Genomic DNA, 22,979 nt, shown 5'->3' with positions numbered 1-22,979 from the left:
TATAAAGGCAAATCTTTTTCAAATCAAATCACTTTCCATTCAGATTTCGACTTGTTCACTTTGTTCTAGATTTCCGAACTTTTTTTGAAAATGTTCTGAGCAAATGCATTCTCACCACTTTCGAGTGATGTTAAATGCAATAAGTCACCTGATTTATTTTGCTGGTACACTCTACAATTAGCTTCAGTTAGCTTGTAGGTAGTAGTTGTTGTGATAACAGTTGCACACGAAGCAACTGACTTATTGCATTTAACACCAGTAGAAAGTGTTGAGAAAACATTTGCTGGGAACATTTTCAAAAAAAAGTTCAAAAAGCTAGAACAAAGTGAACAAGTTGGAATCTGAATGGAAAGTGATTTAATTTGAAAAAATAAATTGTTCTTATATTTAAAGCTACTGCTTTAAACTTCTAAATCCTTTTTGCTCAATGATCAGTGATCATTTTTAGAACAAAAAAACTCTTTATTTGCTTTAATTAGTACGCAGGTATTCTTTGTTTGTTTTAAGTAAAGAAACAGTTTTTGTTTATTCTAATTAGAACAAAGGAGGTGCAACTGACCATTTTTAAGCAAAAGAAGAGTCTTAAAACAAACACTTTTATAAAAATGCAATTTTAAGTAAAATTAACATGCATTTCTTCTATATGGCACAATACCTGAACAAACCTTAACTTCAAAAAAACATATCTTAAAAACTACTCGGTATATTATTTAAAAAAATTGGATTCTTACTAATAAAAAGATGCTCTACACAATGGTGACAAAGAAAAAAAATACTCGTAGGGTTTTTCTTAGATTACTTCGATTTACTTCGAACTTCTTCGAACACTGTTCGAAGAGAAGTTTGCCAATATTCAAATTCAAATTGCATATCATTCTAAAGGGTAAGTCCATCCCTTTACAATAGTCTTTATTTAAAGAAAATCGGCCTAATAGTTATTGAGTAATGATTTTTTTAAAGTTAAAGTAATCTAAATTCATTTAAATTAGAAAAAAATTATTTAGTTCAAAGTGTGTGGATGGACTTTTTGAAATTTTTTTAGTGCATTTGATTTGTCTCACCGAGACGAACAAAATGATATAAAATTTGTCAAGTTGTCACGACATTACTTTTTTTTGGTCGCCCTATGTAATCAATAATAAATTTAAAATTATAATCGACTCTAAGTCTTCTATACTAGATTCTCAGTTTTGTCGTAGTTTGGTAAGTAAGTGAAAATAACACGTTTACGAGAATAATAAAAAATTCGACAAAAGCAAACCAAAGGACATTTTTGCACTATAAGTCCCAAGTTTGAGAAAATTGTATAATTCATAGATCGTGTTACAAAAATGTTAAAAATCAAACAAAACCAGTCAACAATAAAAAAAAATGATGTTTATAGTTTTCTAAGTCTCTATGAAAAAAAAAACATTTTAAATTTGTTTAAAAACTTTTATTTAAAAAAAAACATTCATATTCATAATACAACCAAAAATGAGTAATTTGATTTCCAACTACTTCAAGTACATATTAAGAAATGATTAACAAAGACGTAGGCAATTACATAGAAGCACACTTCCAAATACGTTACAGCTTCATAACTACTTTATACCAACCCAACAATGCAATCTCGTCCGCAAACACAGAACCTATAATCCTTGATTATCTTTACAAATTATGTGTTGGGCCATATTATCACCGATATCAGAGAGCCATTGTTAAAGTTTATCGCAATGGACTGCTTCTCTATTTAACGTATTATAGGTTTAGAGCTAAAAATTTTATTAATCGTAATATTTGAAACTTGATGTAATACAAAGCGCACTCCTTGCACAGATTGCAATGTAATAATTAAATTGCCCTACGAAGCGATATATTAGAATCCTCGGTTAGTTGGAGTGGCTATTTTGAACCCTCCAGAAAATGGAAAAATTAATGGTGATTGCCAAACGGAATATTTTATGAGTCCTTTGAGCGGAATATCCTTATAAGAGCAGCCTGTTTGTAGTGGTCTAAGGGTTTCCGAGGTCGTTTCCAAAGGCGGCTTATTCTCAACTGCTGCTTTAAAGACACTGTAATAACATTCTTGATATTATTCCGGATAATTCAGCGTGCATGTTTCTGACAGCTTCGCTTATAGAATCATAAAAATCATTTGCATTTATGTGGAACTCGTCCTCGAAAAAGTATTATTCACGACAGATTTAAATTTCATTCGAAATTACCGGAGTTTTATAACCGATCTCTCGTGCTCTTTATCAACGAAATGTGAGTTATCAGTAAATCCAAATACGGTCTTGCAGTCCTGACCAGGAAAACTGCATTTTCCAACATTTTCCACGATTTTCATTTATCTGATCTCGATTAATTTTAATTTATCGTGCGTGTTATAAAACATAAAATCACAAAGTCTCAACACACAATGTTCGACAAATTCAGACACAGATTCACTTAACATAAGATAGCGAACGAAGATATATAACGGCATAAAGACGACAGGCAATCTGCTCTCGTTACAAACACGACAGCTTTAGTAGATTATGTAAAGCTGAAAATATTTTTCTCTTCGCCACAATTAATAAGAAAATATCGTTAGGTAATAACACGATACGTATAAATTCTGATTACGTCCACGAAAGTTCATGCAGATTACTAATATTTAGAACAAAATTAGTTAAATTGCATGAGTTGATCTAAAGATAAAATATAATAAAATTTTAGATTCAATCTTTAAATGGCAATCGTTTTAAAAATGAGTAATTTCAAATGGCTTTGATACTGAGAATAAAACTACCTTTCAGATGCACGCTCTGAATTTTAAATTGCTCATCTTTGCCCATTTTCACCGTTAGGGTAGTCTTTGCACATTTACAAGAAAATTTCTAGGATCGTTCAGCTTAATTAGAAAATGATTACTTATTCCCAGCCAAAAATGACAACTGGATTTCAAACCCAATGGTTCGTGACACAATAAACAAAAAAATATTGAGTATCTACAACTGATCGCCAAATTTGAGTTTATCTTCCTTTTTTAAATAAAACTTGAATACAACAAATCAGAAATACAGAGAGCACACAAACAATACGACATTGCTTAAAAGACATTTCAAAAAAGAAAAACAAAAAGATCTTCAATGAATTCGTCACATTTAGAAATACAAATTTTTGCATTTGTAATTATATAGCAATTATTTTGATTAATAAAACTTGTTACACTAAAGATGTCTGCAAAACGTTTTTAAATATAAAGCTTAAAACAACGCAAAGGAATGATTTGAAATTTCTAAATGTGTTACCAAATTAGATTCCAGGTCTGCTGGTGTGTGCCACGCTGCAAATTCCCAAATATCGTGCGCTTTGTATTTTTGTCAAATAAGCATAAAAGAATGCGGTTTAATTACATAGTTTAATGCTTTTCGCGAGTGCATGAAAGCGAGTCGGTAAATAAAACGAAAAGGTTTCGGTGTGTCTAAAAATAAAATTTCATTACACACTCTAAATTTGAAAATGTTTTACTGCCACCAAAAGAACTTGCCGACGAGCCGCTAAAAAATCCTCTCATTAAAAGCTACAATATTTATACCTCATGGAATTGCAACTTAAATGCAGTTCATGTAAACACGTATTAAAAGCTATAATTTTGGCGCTCCTTTAATGATCCACAATAAACAAACGCGGACGGTGCACGTATTATGGCTTTTCCTCCCGGCAACCCGGACTAATAATAAGGAGCTTTGCACGCAATATGTTCGACAATGGCACCGTTTTAAAAGGATACGTTGCACATAATGTGACTGAAAATATTGATGGGGTTATAATAAGGGTTTTTCGCGGCCTTGACGCTATTTTCCCGACCCGAGAAAAAGATTTTTATTATTTTTACCGAAGTGCTGTTGACACCTCGTTTATAAATGGCGTCTGTTTCAGATGCATAAATAAAATATCTACATTTATATTCATCGCCGAAAAAATTCACAAAGACTTTTATTATTCAAATGGAGACGTTTTAAGTTTGATATCGCATCTGAAATATTATGAGGCGAGATTTAAAGACATTCCGAAGTTTTCCTGGCAGCGACGGCGTGTTTGCAGTACGGATTTGCACTCAAGTGGCTGAACGTTTCAGCATTTCACCTGAAATGAGCTTTATGACGCCCTCGACACCTTCCCGACAACTTCAGATCTGGAGGCCGACCAACGCGCTTAATACCAACGTCAGATTTCGGCCTTTATCGTCATATTTTATTTCTCTATTTGAATTTTTAAATTGCCTTTTTGCCTGTGAACAGCAAAGTCGGGCCATAGGGAGATCGTCGCATAATTTCTTCGAGTTCTTTTAATTTTAACGGTCGATATTTTTAACGACAACGTTAATTTTTTCAACCTTGCACAAAAATTTAATTAAAAAAACAGCACCGCAAGTCAGACGCAAAATTCTGTCTTTAGTTTGCTTCGAACACTAACTAAGATAATTTATCTGTAATTCCTTTCAAATTTAATATTCTTTATTATTCTACATAAACAAGTATTTTGCTTGAGAAAAAAAATACATTTTTTAACTAACATTGTGCTAAAATAGTATCAAAAGCAAGTAAAAGAAATTTAGTCATTCAGAGTTTGTAACATTGTCTTCAAAGAGTAAACCAATTTCGTATTTATTTTTCCTCGTTCATGACCCAATGAAACTTTTAAATACCTTTGCGCATTTAACAATCTCAAAACTAATTTCCGAAACTGTACGTAATTTAACGACCGTTGTACTAATCCAACTTTTCAGTGAAATTGTTAACAAACATGAAAACAAAAACAAAAAATTCTAATATCAATTCATCACATAATTTGTTTAATGTCTGATTCTCACGAATCGGCTTAAAATCATTAATCTTTTGGAATTTTTTGACGTCACAAATAGCTGGTTTGAATTAAACCAATAGCTCTGAAATAACTAGTTTTTTTCGTTCTTGAAACATTCCTGAAAGGAAGTTTGGAATCAGCTGTTACAAGTTACACCTACAACTTGATAAATGTACGTTTGTCTCACACCATAGGGTCTAAAATAACGCAGGTCAGAGTAATATATTGTGTCGTTTCTAACTTTAACACATCCGAAGAGAAGGACAAACAGAATCGTCGGATTTCACAAAGATAAATATCTTTATAATTTAGACAAATTCTGACCCTCGTTCACTCACCCGACGACAGATCTTTCGATTCAATTACACGATAACAATCGCAATTCCGAGTCCTGCCTTCTATTTTTTGTACAAATCATCGTCGGAAATGAGTTTCACATTTGCGAATCCCCTTTTCTGCACAACGTAAGCCCGAATAATAAGTAATAATCTAAGTTTAATCCCGGAATTTGGAATGTAATATCCAAACACAGATACTGGTTCTTTGTGGTCGGTCGCCGGCTTTTTACATACTTCAGCAAATTTAAATTTGTGCAAAATTGCGGCGCAATCTGAGCGCAATGAAAGTAAAACAGATTTGTTAGTCGCCACAAACTGGCACTAACTCAATCTTAATTCGAGTTTAAGTTGTTTAATTCCGGTTTTATGCAACTTTGCCGAATGCAAACCATTAACTGAAAGCAACCAGCACGGACGGATTTGTTTTTCGAGCTCGAGCAATTGAAATGCTTTTCTGATTTTACTAATAAGTAAAGTTTCGTTTTGGAGGTAAATAACGACCAAAATGCTAACTAAGAAACGAATCGGAAAATCGAAAATACCTACACTCTTATTTACGGCAAAAAATATTTTCATTTAAATTACCAAGTATTAAAAAGGCAATAACACTTTTACCAACTAGTGGAACTCTTAAAACTTTTCAAGTTTTTTGAAAATTCGATGATCGTAGTAAAATTGAGAACAGTTTTCTGTGTTCTCAAAAAAATAAAAACCCACCACAAAAGTTCATTCACAAAATCTTTGAAAATGTTTCCAGCCACATAGACACAACATAAAGTATCTACAACCACACCAAATTTTCATCTAATACTAAATAAAATATCAAGCCTTAATGTCAAAACATATTTACAATTTTTATGATTCTTATCTCATCAAAATAGAATCAATAAAAAATACAACTCATATTTCAAATATTATTATAGGAAACGATAGTCGGTAATAAATGATAAGTGATAAAGTCCTTATTCTATTAATACTCGATTAAAAATCTGTGTTTTTTTATTTTTCTTTGTATATTTATTTGAACATCAACCAATTTTAATTACAAGTCTGTACAAAAATCTCTTCAAACCCACTTCCGACATTTCTTTTTGTCGAAAGTCCCATAAAAAACCACGTTTCATTTTCAATTCGTGTCGGCAAAAATCTGCGGACATGTTATCTTGAATCATTGAAAAGCGTTCGGGGAAAAAAATCCATATAATAAATATTTTCGGTGTGGGTCTCTTTTGCCGAAACACACCTACCATAGCAAAGATAACCGTACAATAAAAGAAAATGTAAAAGTATGAAGGCGTTCTAGATAACCAAGAAACATAGCATAGCGACCGGCTTTCATTATGTACGGACGAAACGATGCAAAGCGGGCTAACGATAACGGATAGCGTACAAGGAGAGAGAATTACAGATTAGGATAATTGCATGGTGTTGTTGCCGCTACGTGCTAAATTCACTCGCGAAACGCAATGAGGGATGATAAATTGAAGGTTTATTATTTTAGTACGTGAGACGCGACAAACTAGAGGAAATATAACGGTTCCATCGCTCAAAACGCGTCTATTCATTATATTTTATTGGAGCTACCTACCTAATTATTAGAAACGTTTTCGGAGGGGGAAAAATGACGACCGTGACCTGCCGAAAATGACACGGTAGGTTTTAGCGTGCTGCAATTAATGCGAAAGCTTATAAATCTCCGGTGGTAATTTCGCATAATATGAGCTTTTACCAAAATTGGCGCAAATCCATGAATGAGTTTGATTTTTAATCCTACTACAATGAGAGTGAATTCGAAACGAAAAACAATCACAAATTTAGAAACGAGAAAGAGCAAATTGCAATAATTAGCTACAATTTATTTCATTGACAGGAAAGTAAAACGTCCAATAACTCTTCCTATAACTCAACTCAAACTCAAATCTTTTTCCACAATAATAAAAATTAGAAATAAACAATTTCGATAAAAACGCTAGTTTAGATTGCAATTTTGGAATCGATATTTTAAGTACTACAAGTGAAACTTATCTTTACGATGAAAATATAAACATAAAACTTTAAGCATAAAACTGTAAAATGCATGTTTATGGCAACCATTCGCATGAAATATATTTTGTTTTGATATAAATCATGAACAAAAGACGTAATAACGCACCTGAAATATTAATTCGCCTTTAAAATCGCCAAACAATTCAATTCTGGATGAAAATTCCTTTTAACAACGATCGACTCGTCGCATTTAATGAAAATTCCAAGAAACTTGAACGACATTAAACAAAACATATAATTTCTCGTAACACGCATCTGTCTATTAAATTAAAACGCGATGTCAACGCGAACATTTTATTAAAGCATCTAAAAAAAAATTGTGATCTTTGACCTGCGCAAAATTATAATCCCTGTATTGAAATGACATGTCAGATTTGAGCTCGAGCAATTAACGCAAAAAGCTTATAAATCTCCTGTAAATTGGAATAATACAGGCTTCCAGTAATTTGGCGTAAATGCATGCAGGGAACACGGACAGATAGTGGAATTTATGGGCAAATGGAACGTGGGGTCCAATCGATGATCCTTCGAAAGGACACAGTCGCACACACGCGCCGAAAATGTCCTTTCGAGAAGAACAATATCCAAAAACGAGAGTGTCGCCATTTCCCTCGAGTACGTCCTTTGTATCTTTACGATCCACTCACATTACGAAATTCGTCTTCTCTAATAAAAGGATACGGAATAATTTAACGAGCTGGCACATTACCGCATTAATAAACGTTAAGCGCAGAAACGAGTATGTTCTTGGTGGCCATTCGGAGAACGCCATGGTTAGTAATGAAATTCCTAAATATTGTTCAGGACCGGATCCGACTCTCTATATGAGGGTCAAGTGACCAGCACTTGGGAGGATGCCAAAAACGCCCAACACGTACAACCTGGACGATTCTACATAGCGAATGATAAAATATGTACAGCACATATCACACGGCCTAGACCCGAAAAATTAAATAAAAATCCGACAAACACAAGCGAAATTTGCCAAGAGCGGAAATTTTGACACTAAACGAGACAAAGAAGTCTAAAATAAAACCTTTCTTCAAACACAATAGTCAAAAATAAGCAACATCAGAGTTACTTCAGGGAAATTACCTTAGATACTTTGAAAGATCTTTAACTGCCAGGCAATGGTTTATTATACTTAACTTTTTTCTTAATAAATAATTTCAATTAACATAGCCTTATAATTTTATAACATGCTTCTAAATTTTATAAAAATTCCATTTTCCATCTTGCATTTGTTTAATAAGTAGCGTTACAGTGTGATGGCGTTTAGTAAAACTAAAAAAAAATGAAAAAAATGTATTCAGGTGTAAACTTGCAAAACATTGAAATGTCTGAGTCGCTTCACAAAGCGCCCCTTTGTTGTCTTTTACGACCGGTGGATTGTACAAACCGGAAGTGAGCAACTTAAGACCAGCTGAACTTTTTGTTTAGAGTTCGGTCCGTTTAGAATTCAGCAAGTTATTAGTAGGTAAACAAACCAACAGTCAGAAATTAATTATGTTTAAAGTTTGCTGCCGTAAGTTAGATTTAGGTTAGAAAACGCACAAAAAGTTCGATATTCGCGAGTGGCTGTTATCAAAGACGAGGAAATGTATTAGTTTTCCGTCGGTATTCCGAAGCGTACACATATTTCAATTTCAATAGCTGAATATTTGATTCTATGTATAAGAATTGGGAAGTTTATCGGAGAAAGCATCCGTTTGCCTCGAAGATTTTCTATTCGCTCCCTAAAACTGGATCGCTTGTTGCAATAGCAAACCATCAGCATCCGAAAGCAACGTAAAGAACCTGTCTGTATAAACATAACAGCCAATCTAAGCAAAAAATCTTGTACATTTATGAATATTTCGAATAGTCGAGGTATCAATATTTCATCGAAAGTAAACACCTCCTGTCAAAAATAAGAAGTTGAAAATGAAATTCTTTGGAAAGAAGCGACTAGTAGCCGGCGAACTTATTGAGAAATTCAAGTTATATAGACAGACATTGAGATCGTTCGACACAAGTCGGGAGATGAAGGAGAAAGAATGAAAGGAGACTGAAATTGGGTAAAGGTTCGGAGCTTTCACAAGAAGAGAGCTTCCTGAAAGGCTCGATTTTTAACGTGCCCTTTCGGTCAGACTCCAATATTGGATACATGAAATGTTTACAGCTTGGCGCTTTGAATTGATCTTGTAAACTGGCTTTTAAACTTTACGGCAGGCAAAAGCTAGACAAAAGCTCGAGGCACTATCATCGATCCTAAAATTTCAGCAAACACTCGTCATCGCGTTCCCGTGTTTACACGACCCAAAAAAAATACTCCTGATGACAATAACGAACAAAACACTGTCGCCTTAATTATTTAAAAACGAATAAATAAATCTCCTCGTCCGGAGTTAGAAACTGAGGCAAATATTTGCTTATTTCATAATTGATGCCGTCTTGTCCTGCCGGGACTCCCCGTTTCCTCGATTATAAAAAGAAAAAAGCAAAACACAATAAAACTTGTCCAAAGAAAATAGATAAACAAAGAAATGATGCAGTTAAGATCTGACAACATTGTTTGCAACAAACAAGGAGACTGCGCTTTAATTACTGAAACAACGGCCTCATTAAGAGCTTTCAGATTACAAGTACACGATTATGTTACAATGTACAAGTGTTGAAAGTCATCACCGCACAAAAGACGAAATTAAAACGCGACTCAGCCTCCAGGGTTGTCAAACGAAAACGATCCTTTCATGTGAACATGAAACTAAGCAAACTCGACACCACTAAAACCGATGAAAAAACGACAACAGCGCCAAAGAATATTTACCTCACTTTAACGGGAATGTTAATTTTGCAAAGGTTTAATTAAGTCGTTAATTTACAACTGACAAGCTTTGTTATTTCGTACGACCATTTGTAAAGTCGTTTGTCATCGCCATCATACACTAAAGTTCTATAAACTAGATTTCTTTCTTTATTTATCTCAAAGACAACAACCGCAATTAACTCATCAACCTGACAAGCAACAAAAATGCAAATAATTTGTTGCAGAAAATAATCGTTAACGCGGCACATCCACCATTTTTAACATCACAAAAACGTATTGTTTTTAATATTCTTGTTTAAAAAATATTTTTTTGTATACGCTCCTAAAAATAGTTTTAGGAACTCATTTGAGTCCCTAAAATGAGTCGTTTCTGGATTCAAAGAAATAATGCGGAAAATGATTACTTTCGGTACTCAGAACCCAAAATACAGTATTTCCGGACAAAAATGTCTACTATGTTACTATGATGGCAAAATTTTATTAAATAATAAAAGGTGTAAATTTATTTCTTATAAGCTTCAACAAAAAAAAAAGTTATTTGTAACACGTACCTTAAACGTTTTTGCGGATTCGTCCGCAAGTACGCAAAGTAGGGTTTTAGAGGACGAATCATAATTAATGACGAGGCGACGTAGGAGCCGAGTCTTTAATGAGATGAGTCACCTAAAACCTTTTGCGTACGTGGGGCATACAAGATTTTTTTGTTAAAGCTCCCAAAACACCAATTCACACCTCTTACTAATTAAAAAAATTTGTTACCATAGTAACCAATTATTTTTTAATCTGCAAAAACTATTTTTGGGGATTGAGTACCTAAAATAAGTGTTTTACGTACTATTTAATTGAGTCCGGAAAAGACTCATTTTAGGGACTCAAATGAGTCCCTAATAAAACAGCTGTTTTCGGGAGCGTATACAAAAAAGTGTAGGTATTTTAGATACTTGTAACAAAAATAACTATTTTTTCATAATACACAGTTACTGTAAATGAAACACTTTAGAGTTTCCAACATGGTAAAAAAACAACAAAGACTTATAATGTTTTGGCAAAATATCAAAGATACTGCTTCGTACAGTTGTACTACTAGAACTGCCACTTATTCTTAATCTTACATTTTTCAGTTTCAATAATCAATTAATTATCGAAAACTAGATTTTTAGAACATACCTATTCCAAAAACAAAAAAATCCCAAGTTAAAAAGTTGCATTTTAGAGTTACAAATTCTTCATTTAAATTCTGGTTTCTATATGTTGTCTGCAAAAATTACAACTTTCAATGTTATAAATCTTCGAGCCAAAAAAGAGCTCAGGCTTTGATCCTTTGACAACTTAAAATCTTTAAATTAATTTAGATATTTTTATTCAAGGTTACATTCCAAGTTAATTTCCGCCTGTTTGATGTTGACAATCCACAGCAACTTGAAACAGATTGAATAAGTAATTACTGTTAACTGTCGCGATGCTTTCACGCTTGTTTTCACTTGATTACACAATTTTATTTGCAATAATTGCTTTAAAACTCAGGGATTGATCTAAAACAATCTTAAACCATCTTCAAGCCTTATCACACTCCATGCTACGTTCTCGCTGATTGTGAAATATCCTGTTTTCTTTCTTTCTTATCAATCTGCTGACTGCTACATCCCAATTATCTGTAAAGAAAAAAAAAACGCCACCGCCCACCAAACAATACAAAAAATTTCAATTCGAGTTCGTCAGACGCTTTGAACTCATGTCCAGACAATCAGCACGGGGAAAAGAAGACCTAACTGAAGTCCGGTGGAGAATTCGAACGACTTCTTTAAAAATCCAAGCACGGGTTACGACGGGGGGCATCGGGGATCGAATACTCTTAGATATGCTGAGTGAGCGTCCCATGACAGTCGAGTCCTGGCTCATTTTTAAAATCCCACTAACGATCGAAGGCCTATTAGCAACGTCTCGCGAGAATTCGCTTTTTATTAAACGCTTACGAATCGGAAGAAATAGTTTTTTTTTGGGAAAGGACGTGCAGTCGCCAGAACGCTAATGAAATCTGGAGACTTGCATGTAATACTGGCACAAATGTAAATTAACCGAATAAATTTCCTGAGCAAATTTAGTATTACACTCGCTGTTTACCATAACAACCAGCCCTCTGATATGAATAAATTTCCCAAAGTTGTGTTTTAGCACCCTTGAAAGCTCGATCAAAAAATTTCTAGTCAGGTGGCATAAGTTTAGACGTAATGAAGTGCCGGCAAAGTGCCATAACAAGAGCCAAGTTTGGCCGTCAACAAACAAGAGACTTTGATTTTTTGCCTCCTAGCACATTAATAAGATATATCGGTCTCCTCAATGTAGTGGTGTTTTGTTTATGATGGCGGATGCAGCATCTAAACTTACCCCGAGTTGTTTTGGGGTCGGCCAAGCCAGACAATTTACTTGATGCGCGGAGGCGGTTAGCATTATTTGACTTGGAGAGAGAAATAACCGCTCAAAGTTTGAAATTTGTTCACAAACTCAACGAAAAGTGCATCCATTTCAATCATTTTCTACAAATTAGGAAAATCAGATTTTTGGGAAAAGGGCAAAAGCTTACCAATAATCGCCATAAAGAATCGACCACGAATCTCTTATGTGATTGGAACAACAATGACGATGGAGGAAAGAAAGCAGGGCAAGAGGCGTTTTAGATTTCGATCTTCCCTGAGGAGTACGAATAGGACGAACTTCAACATGTATGTACGGCACGTAAAAGCAAAAATTGCTCCGTTCGGTTTGCTCCAGACCAGAGAGCGGGTTTATTTCCTTTTTGTCGAAATGTGTTTTTAATTCCTTCAAATTTTTATAATCAAGGAAAATAAATTCTTGGTCGGTAATAACAGCCACAACATCACAAAAGTACTAAATTAACAATAAAAATTGAACAAATTACAAATACATAACTATAAAGTGGTTATAAATGATTTTCATCTAACCAGCTTTGAATTTTCCATGTAAAATAAAACATGCCGCTTTACGAAAATAGGGGTACCTACTTGTTTTAACTCAAAATTAAAAAATCGCCGTTTAATAAGCGACCAGTTCGAAAATAGACTTCAATTATAAACTTGTTTTCTTCCAAAGTATACATTCTTATCAATTATTATTGGAAATTAGTTGAAACAAAAGTTTAATTAACAACAATTTAATATTAATTAATAAGTGACACTAATGACAGAACTAGAGCTTTCAAAAAAGTAGAGCGGCACAAATAAACTTACATGCAAAAAAATTCCAAAGCTCGCTAGATGAAAATCATTTATAACCACTCTGTATAATGTATAAGCTTTCAAATCTGTACCAAAAATAGTCAGTCACTTAATGAGGTACACACACAGGTGATAGATACAACAAAAAGTCTTCATAAACTTTTTCATAACACTGAAAATATACTGTAAAAAATTCAACGTAACTCGTTGTTGCATATTACTCTAAGTTAAATTCATTTCAGATAAAAAAAAGCATTTCCAAGAGCATTTTGCAAAACATTTTATTTTAAAAAAGTTGCTGAAAATATAAAATAGTAAATACAGTTCTACTCATAAACTTTGTAGTAATGAATTAACAGTGAGTTTTTTTTTCCTCGGTAATGGTGCTTGTTTTAGTTTTGTATGTCATGATCTAATATCCAGTAAAATTTTGCATTTATTTCAAAACAACCCTGTACCGGGTGGGGCATCCGTTACGCCCAAAAAAAAAATCTCCATTCCTAATTAAATAAAATTGTTGAATTTTTTCACACTTACCTGGACATTAGTAAGGTACATTCTCTAATTTTTTGGTAATTTTTCATTCACAAACAAATCCAAAAAAAAAATATAAAAAGTAATATTCTCCCAAAAAATTTAATTCTAATTTTTATACTGACCTACGCAGATTCACTTCCTACAATTGTTTACAAAATCAGAAAAAAAAATACCAATTAGATTTTGAATCAAACGCAATTTTCCATCTTAACTTTGAAAATCATTTTTATTTATGACCTGCTACTTGTGCCATCGTAAATTTAGGTGACAATGGGGCACTGCAATTGGGGTAAGATTTCAAGGTTTACAACAAAAAGACCCTTTAAAGCGGTCGGCTACCAGTAAATGATTCTTTTGTTGGCAAATTATACCATTTTGTCATAAATCACGGGTCTGGTTTGTGTTTAAATAAAAAAAAGCGATTATTTGGCTAACCAAATCAAAATTTGAAATTGTGATATCAAAGTTTGATGCGCTGACAGGTACAGATTCATTTAGTGTAAAAACTTTATAGGTAAATTAACAGAAAGTATTCATAAAACACACAAAACTGTTACGGACTCATTTATTATCTAAAAAAATTAGAAAAATTCTCAAATTATACCTTATCAATAGTTAGGTAGGTATATGAAATATCGCCAGTTTTAATTAATTTGAAGTCGCGATTTATCAAGTGCGCGTAACCGATGCCCCACCCGGTATATTAAATTACTCAATAACGAGTTCGTGCTTACTTCAGATTTTTTTTTAACTATGTAAGAATTTTGTTAATTAGATAGTATTGTTCACCTTAAATCTTTATAATTTTTACAAAAATACTTATAAACACCTAAAAATACAATCATTATAAATATTTAGAACTAATGCATAAAAATTACTACCCACTACGTATTTCATTTAGAGACAGACGCAGCTGACTTATCCCGTAAAATAAAATAAATTGCAAACAGTGTTAATAGTATATTAAAAAACAAGTGTTAGAGACACTCTCATTGTGATACAAGTAGTTTGTAACACGAGCCGCAGTGGCGAGTGTTACAAATGCACGAGTATCACAATGAGAGGTAGTAACACGCGTTTTTAATACTATTCTTTATTGAGCGCTTTTTAAATAGAATTTTTTATTATATTTGACATTTAAAATTATTGACACTTGACGTATGTGGTACCCAAATTGCTTAAAAATAGCTTAAATTGCATTAGTTTGAATGAAATACTTTAAACTGCAACAATTTCTCACTTAAAAACGACAGCCTATGGTCAGTGATGGCTAAAGTATTGCATAAAACGTCGCCAAAAAACAGTGTCACAAAATGCTCATTGTGATACCGAAATAGAAAAACAATTTTTCAGTTTTTCTTAGCAAAACAATGTATAGTTTTGCAAAGAATCAACTTATAAATATAAAATATATAAAAGTTTAAAATAGCCAAAGTGGCTATTAAGTAGCTGGAGCAGCGCAAATAAGCTAATTACAATAAATAAAATTGAAAACATTTTAATTTTCCTTAGTGTTTTATGAGTAATAAGAAAAACACATTACGGGAAATTGGTTACGCACAACTGAACGATTCATAAAAGTATTTTTGACTTATGCTTTGACCACACAATAGTGAAAATTTTCAATTTTCCCTAACTAACAATAAAATTTTAACAGTTCCCGAAATAAAAAAAGAAACTCCTACGATTTTCTTAAACCGAACAAAGAAAACCGTCGAGAAAAACATCAAAAGATTTTAAATATGACTTCAATCGATTTGTTATTCGAAGCGTCGCAATTTTGCGGGTACGAGTTACCATATTCTTCTTTGGACAGGTTGAGGTATAAAATCTATTTGGTTGCCATGGTCGAGACACATTTTCCAGCAAAACACCGCCAATTAATTAACCGTGAACGTTCAGCATGCACATGCCTTTGTATGTTTAAATAATTACGTAAACCGAACAATAAAACAACCCCCGGATTCTCCAACCTCGATATTAAGTTATAAAGTTCGCAAATAAGACATATTAAAACAATAGCTTTAAACCACGACAAGGTGATGTCGAACTTTCTCGTCTAATTAACATGCTATCGACTAATTGCAGAGCCGGTCCTGACCCGTACCATCCTCGTGTCTGTCTGTGATGCCTTTCCCACTTTATATTAATTACCTTTTGTATGATTCTTAGACGGGACTTGGTAATTCATCGCCGGTATGACCCCTTTTTTATTATTACTACAGTACTCATACACACGGGCGGCATATGTTGCACTCGCAACAGGTTGACCTTAAATGTAAATAAAAAGATGAAAAATGAACAGGGAAAAGCGACGCTTTTTGTAGCGCTTTTTCATGGCAGAGGTGAGAAGCAAGTTTATTAAATTGCTGGTTATTTAGATAAAATGCACGTCTCCGTTCAAGGGATGAGGCAAATTCATCCTCCGAGTTTTATTACAGGTGATACAGACGAGCGTAGACGCCCTCTCGCGGCAATTACATTAATAGAAGAAAGACCGATGCCACACTACCAACATTTTAATAGTAAATTTGAATTCGCACTCAGTCTTCACCACCAGGCGAGGTATTCTCAAGTGATCTGTTATTTATAAAAATCGTATTAATTTTTCTCTGTTCAACATTGGCCTTATCAAACAATAATTTAGTAAAATACGTTTATACGGGTTGGTTTTTAAATAATAGACAAAATTTTACAGAATGTTAAATTTTTTGTCGGTAACAATGCGAGTTGCGAAGAATTTCAAGATTACGAAGCTCGTTAAAAACTATTTTCTTAAAAAAATAGCTACACATAAATGAAATGTCTTGCAGCTACAAATTTCAAACATTACTTGTTACTTTAGCCCTTTCTGTTCTGTTCTAGATGATCGACTTTTCCGAATGAAAACTTCCCGAATGATTGTGTTGACGTTTTCCACCACTGGTCCGATGCATCCGGTTATGTTGCGGTTTTAGACTTCGAACTTAGTACGGCCAATTCGCTTCAACTGCCCTCGAAGTGTTTAATTAATTAACAAGCTTGACCACACTCAGCCGCGCCATAATACAATTACCGATACGTCGGAAAAGCGACTATACTGAGAGTTATCAGGGCGTGGTATCGGATATAACCATCTCTAAATTGTTAGTTAGTATACTCCACAAAAAACTAGCAATGAATAATTAGTGAAAACAAATTATAATGAAGACTAAACATCAAAGTATTTCGTATTTAATTAAATTGGTTGTTCGAATCGTAATTTTCTCTTAATTACTATGTTTGTAAAAAATAAAAATTATTATTTCCACTGACAAAAATAAGTGGAAAAGCCATGAACAAAGACGTCTATACATAAATTTACAGTTAACGCAGTTTTTAGTAACTACATTTAAAAAAAATAGAAAAAAAGTGGGCTCGTCCGGGATTTGAACCCGGGACCTCCCGCACCCTAAGCGGAAATCATACCCCTAGACCAACGAGCCAATCAATTACTTTAATCAAACAATCAAAGATGTTATCAATGGTTACATGATGCTTATTTATTTCATTTTTATAGCTTCAATAATGATAAAAAGTATTAATTTAATACAACCTGCCAACTAAATGATAAAACATATTTTTGCATTATCAAAACACTTCAAGTAATAAATAAATCACTTGAGATTATTAAAGACAGTTTCCAAAGATGATACGATACAAATTTCTTGAAAAAAAAAAGTGGGCTCGTCCGGGATTTGAACCCGGGACCTCCCGCACCCTAAGCGGAAATCATACCCCTAGACCAACGAGCCAGTCGAAGATCACTTTCACCTCGATATCTCACAAACAGCATGACGACTCACATGACATACTTTCACAATTTTATATTTACTTTCATGTTTTTAATTAAAGGATTGATTACGTTTTTTATTATGTACCCAATATGAATTTGATTCCAATATTAAACACGCTTTACAATATACCGAGTGTCCTAGGAATATATACTTACCTCATTTAGTCCTATTAAATCAGAAAAATATATAATTTAATGTTCCTTGCGTTTTAAAACAAATCAACCAATACTGTGTCTGAACCTAAATTGACAGAAAAAATGTTTAAAAATGTATTTAAAGAAATTAAAGCGTTGAAATTAAAAGTGAAAAAAGTGAAGCTCTAGGGGTGAGTGGGATAATCACATTAGTCCAATAAACACGTTTAATAGAAACAAATCCAATAAACTCACTCTCTCTCGTAATAAATCGAAAAAAAAAAAACACCTACTATATCAAAAAATGTAATTGTTAAAAGATAATAGCAGTTCAAGAGCACCAACGCAGCAACAAGTTGCACCTGATCGATCTGTGTTGAATAAATCAAATGTTTACTCACTTAGTTGTAGATTGACACAGAAAACTGCAGGTGAAGCCATACCCAATGTCAGACTAACATTTTCTGCAGTTCCCTTTTGATCTGAAACAAACAAGAATAAATAATTAATTTTATCAGTAAAACACCCTAATCTGTATCTAAATTTGCTCGTGATTCCTTAATCCCTTTGAGGTTAGTAACAACTCGACGTTAAGACAACGTCGTCCTGCCTTAGGGATGAATCAAAAGCATGCATAACAGGAATTCCGCCACGAGAACACGGCCACGTTGGTTACAAGGGTTGAAAGACCCATAAATTCGACCAACAAAACGCAAAACTTTGCGTCGAAGCGAATTAGTAGAACGAGAACAAGAGATCATTATGAGAAACTGCTAAAGCAAGGATAACTCCTCATTTAGAACTTATCGATCCAAATTAGAAAAGACATCAGAAAATAAATAAAATCTGACAAACAAAGATGCATTAATACGAAATTTCGTTAAGTAAACAAAGACAGATAATAACAGATCAATCGAAAAAATCCTGTATGTCTCACGAGAATAAAAATACAAGTTTGCAACTAATGAGTTTCGCCGTATTTAAAAGCTTGTGAAAAGTGCCGAAGTTGAACTTCGCCGACAGTCTATTCTTGCCCATGCTTTAATTAATTCCTCTAGTGTACATATTAAAAGTCAGACATGAATTTCTTACGAGAGAGCCAATTATGTCTTCTAGCGAGTTGCTCTTGCATGCGGAAAGATAAATTAGAAGACACGCCAGACGACTGCAACTTTTCCTACAACGATAAATATAACATCTAATTATTTAGTTCTTAGTTTAAATGTTACTCGGTTAACACAATAATACAATTGAGTTTCGCGGAGAGGCTTACCAAAGAACATTTCACCGTATTTATTAGATAGTAGAAACACACTTAGACAAAACATTTATACTCCGGAATTAATTTCGTGATTAAAAATTTACCATATTGTCTTTGTGAAAAGATAGACAGTCAATTCGGTAATGGACCGATTCGAAAGTGGCCATTATTTGACGACAATGAATAGTTTTAAAGACAGGTGTTGTACTGTAGTAGCCCGGTTTATTGATTCATTTCACTTAATTGTTTCTTGCAATACCGTTTAATTAACACTCCATTTTCACCAATATCTAAGCCCCACTTATCACCCCACCTATTCCAAATTTCCTCCCTTTCCAGAATTATTATTCATTACACATTAACTCGTAACTCCTGCAACCTTTCTCTTCATTGCCCACCCGCTATAAAAATACCCACATTTTATCTCTCCCTCAACGCAACCCTTTTCCCCTATCCTTTTCCAAATGAACCACAACCGCGTCTTGACTAAACTTTTTCCTTCTCCTGAAAGATTATCTCCCTTTTTACCACTCCATTATCATTAATCTCTTCCATTCTTATTACCGAATGCTCATTTACTCCCCATTTTCATTAATATTTCCGCAATTTATCGTTTGCTTAAATTAATTAACCCTTTAGAGCATCGAAAAAAAGCCGCTAATGCCGCGACATCTGTATTCGCGGCTTTCTGAGTGCGAAAAGCTTGGCGTCGTCGAAAACTTCACCAAAGGACCGAACTTCCGGCGCTGCGAGCGGTTCCCGGATCTCGATTCCGGGATTCATCACACGGAGCGCCGAATGACGTCACACACACTGTGTGCACGGCCTCCTTTCTAACCATTATGTTTAATTTATCGCGTGTCTGTGCGTCAGACTGGGAGCGTCTCGGATTACGCTGTGGAGTCGAAACTGGCACCGGTACAAGTATTTTGTTTCTTTTCGTTTAATTCCTGTCGAGAAGCCGTTTTCCTACTTGATTAATTTTTACAATTTATTGCATAACTGAAACGAATTTCTAATTTATTTCGAGATTTCGTGAACGAAACGAGAATTTTTCGACGATAAATCGGAGACAAATTCTGAAGAGGCAACGAGGGAAACATTCGTCTCCGGCATACAAAAAATATTAAAACGCTATTAAATAAGCAACTGCGACCTTAAAAAAGTTCTCAAATTTGTTCACAGAGAGCCAAAGCTACAAAAAATTACCAAAAGTGTCATCTTTTTCTAAATTCAATTAGACCAGTGAGACAAGTATAAACACCTATTTTACTGGTGTTTCATTTATTTTTAGAAAAAATCTCTGTCCGACTTGCCTAATAAAAACCGATGGGGCTAATAGTATTTTTTGTGATTAGCTCCGCTGCAATCGTTAGCATAGATAAAAAATGATGTAACCGTTCGGTTAAACGCACTCAATTTGCCCGTTTTGACATCATAACAGGGCGTTTTCGGTATTTAATTAATGATTGAGTTGTCAGCAATGAACACGCTATATAATTATATTTGGACGTGAGCCAAGCGAGCGTTCGTCATGATCGACAGTTGCCATCGAAATTTATTGGGGTGATAGTCGATTTATGTTGGCGATCATTTAATGCTAATTGTAGTCATTTAGAAATTTATGTCGGCCTTCGTATGGTTTAATGGGTGACGATATTGGTAGAAAAAGACCAAAACTTAACAAGGGTTTAATGACTGAAATGCGTGTTCTCTATTCGAAATTGTTATCGAGGGGTGATCGTTTCGTGCAAAAAGTTTTATTCGGACATAACCGTAAAACAAACCGTAACGTCGAAACTAAAGCGTCATTAACGTAAGTAGAATTTAAGCGTCGATGGGTAAATTATTATCGATATTTGTGGGTGACCATACATCATTTTCGCTGAATGTAGACCATCCACCGCACTTCATCAATTAAATTCCTTGTGGCGTCGCGCTACGACGATAAATCATAGTAATAATTGTACCGACTTGACAATTAGACAAATAAAACGGGATAATTGCGCCAAACGTCTTGTCAAAAGCGAGTTAATTTCGCCAACAATTGCGTCTCGGGGTGAGATCTTGGTCTTTGTGCGCGCCGAGCCTGGATATGCCCAACAGAAAAGGGATGAATGTTACACCGAGGAAGGAGCTATTAATACTGATTACCTTGATACAAGCTTGATACATGCTTTGTATTATGATGGATAGGGAAGCGAAATGAGGTCTCTCGCACACTGAAGCGCTCAACTGAAAATCCAGATTAGGTAAAAATGTCGAAGAGAGGAAAATGTTAAATCCTGTTCGGCAGTTCTTAATATTGAAGTAGGTGTTAAATCGTCACCGCGAGTGGAGAACTTGGCTGACACAGCCGGGATGAAATGGAACGACATATATAACATAACATAAGACGATCGCGTCCCTCGACGCGACTCACCATTGGCTGATTCCATGCCAAATATCAGAACCTCATGTATAAGCACGAAGTTATTCTGGATTTATGGAGACTACTCCATCACAAATTTAATACGGAAGAAACCAACGAAAATCAATTTTTTTGAGAGACTAACATCTGAATTTTAGACGTGAAATTGACGAACTAATCTACCGAAAAAATAAAAACTTTTACACCAAAAACTAACAACTTCAACATCATTGTATCTTAAAAATCATCTAAACATTAGAATCAAACAAGTTGACTAATTTTAGGTTCTTTTGCCCTTTTCTGTTACTTCTTCAAATATCCGCACAACTATTAAAGTACCTACAAATAAATCTTTTAAAATTCTTTTTTTTTTCGCCAAATTTTAAAAACGTCACTAAAAATCCATCCTTATAAATTCACAGTAACTTTATATAGCCTGGATTGTGGTAAGCGCCCCAAGCCATAACTGTATTATTTTTAAATATATGACAATACATCTTAGAACAAAGTTGCACAGTTTATTATCATCTAGTGTTTGGGATCTAACATCAATTTCAGTTTTTGAATGAAACACCCTATATATTTTATTATTTTTGAATTGTACGTTAACTTGCTTTACAACAAGCTCACTATTTATTATTTATCACTTGTTTTTAGACAATGTAAAAATTAAATAAAATAAAAAAAACTGTGAAAAGAGTAGAATGTTTTTCTTCATTTTTTATTTATTTTTTTTTTTTTTCATATTTCATTCATTTTTGACCGGGCATTAAGACAAGCAAATTATTGATAACAAGCTGTTTAATTTTGGTCAAAGAAGCATTGTAGTCTCTTTAAAAGTAATGATATTATGTCTCGGGGCGTTTTTAATAATCCAGCCTGTATCTCCTTCTGAAATAATTAGGAAAGAGCACGAAAAATCGCAATTTTTACATAATGAGTAACTTTCCAATAATCATTAATATAAACTTTGACCCACTGCAATGAATAAGCATCGTTTCAACATAAAAAAATAATGTTAGAGCATTGTATTGAATATATCGTACACCAGTAAAAGTTAATGAAGCTTTAAAATTCTTAATAGAAACATCAATCGATCGAACAATGTTTTCAATTTTAATAACGCCATAAGCTTTAATGATCCGTCAAAAAGAGCACAAAAACCTTTGATTGTTATGGTACTGATCAAGTGATCACCGATTAAAATAAAACTTAAAAAATAATGTCTAACAAAATATTCGTCCTTTCGTTTTCCTGAAATAGTTATTTTTATCACAAAAGCTAGAATATAATAGCATTAAAAATGCATTAAATCCTGAAACAGATAAAATTCGAAAGTAAATCTATTGCAGCGTCGTTCAAGTCGACGCCTTTCCTCCCACGTGAACACCCACATGAAAATATCTTACAAATCAATATATGAAGATAAACAAACTAAATGTGTTGTAATTTTCCCTCGACAACTATTCAGTTTACCGGAAATGTATCAATATTTAATAGAGAATAAAGCTAACTAAAACCGAAAAAAAAAATCGCACAGAAAACTTTGTAACATAAAAC

The 22,979-nt window shown here is 33.7% G+C and overlaps 1 protein-coding gene and 2 non-coding genes across 11 annotated transcripts in view; all 3 read right to left on the bottom strand.

Moving 5' to 3' along the window:
• Positions 1-22,979, bottom strand: part of LOC123016086 (calmodulin-binding transcription activator 2) — a 120,252-nt gene that overhangs the window by 74,606 nt on the left and 22,667 nt on the right. For 8 of the 9 annotated variants that reach the window (XM_044416309.1, XM_044416305.1, XM_044416311.1 and 5 more), the window contains exon 2: positions 18,150-18,230. In XM_044416309.1, the coding sequence (XP_044272244.1) occupies positions 18,150-18,189 (40 nt within the window). In that variant the 5' untranslated portion in view covers positions 18,190-18,230. Of the gene's footprint in view, positions 1-5,891; positions 5,977-18,149; positions 18,231-22,979 lie in introns of those variants that run through there. The other variant, XM_044416308.1, reaches the window with a different exon arrangement.
• On the bottom strand, positions 17,192-17,263 carry Trnap-agg. Its single transcript has one exon. It is a non-coding gene; the product is annotated as a tRNA-Pro (tRNA).
• Trnap-agg lies at positions 17,501-17,572 on the bottom strand. The gene has a single exon. It is a non-coding gene; the product is annotated as a tRNA-Pro (tRNA).

This window comes from Tribolium madens, unplaced genomic scaffold (genome assembly GCF_015345945.1).
Source record: "Tribolium madens isolate multiple individuals breed KSU strain unplaced genomic scaffold, Tmad_KSU_1.1 Scaffold_19;HRSCAF=116;Tcas5.2_LG9, whole genome shotgun sequence".
NCBI classification, from domain to species: Eukaryota; Metazoa; Arthropoda; class Insecta; order Coleoptera; family Tenebrionidae; genus Tribolium; species Tribolium madens.
This window is presented reverse-complemented; position numbering and strand designations above follow the sequence as displayed.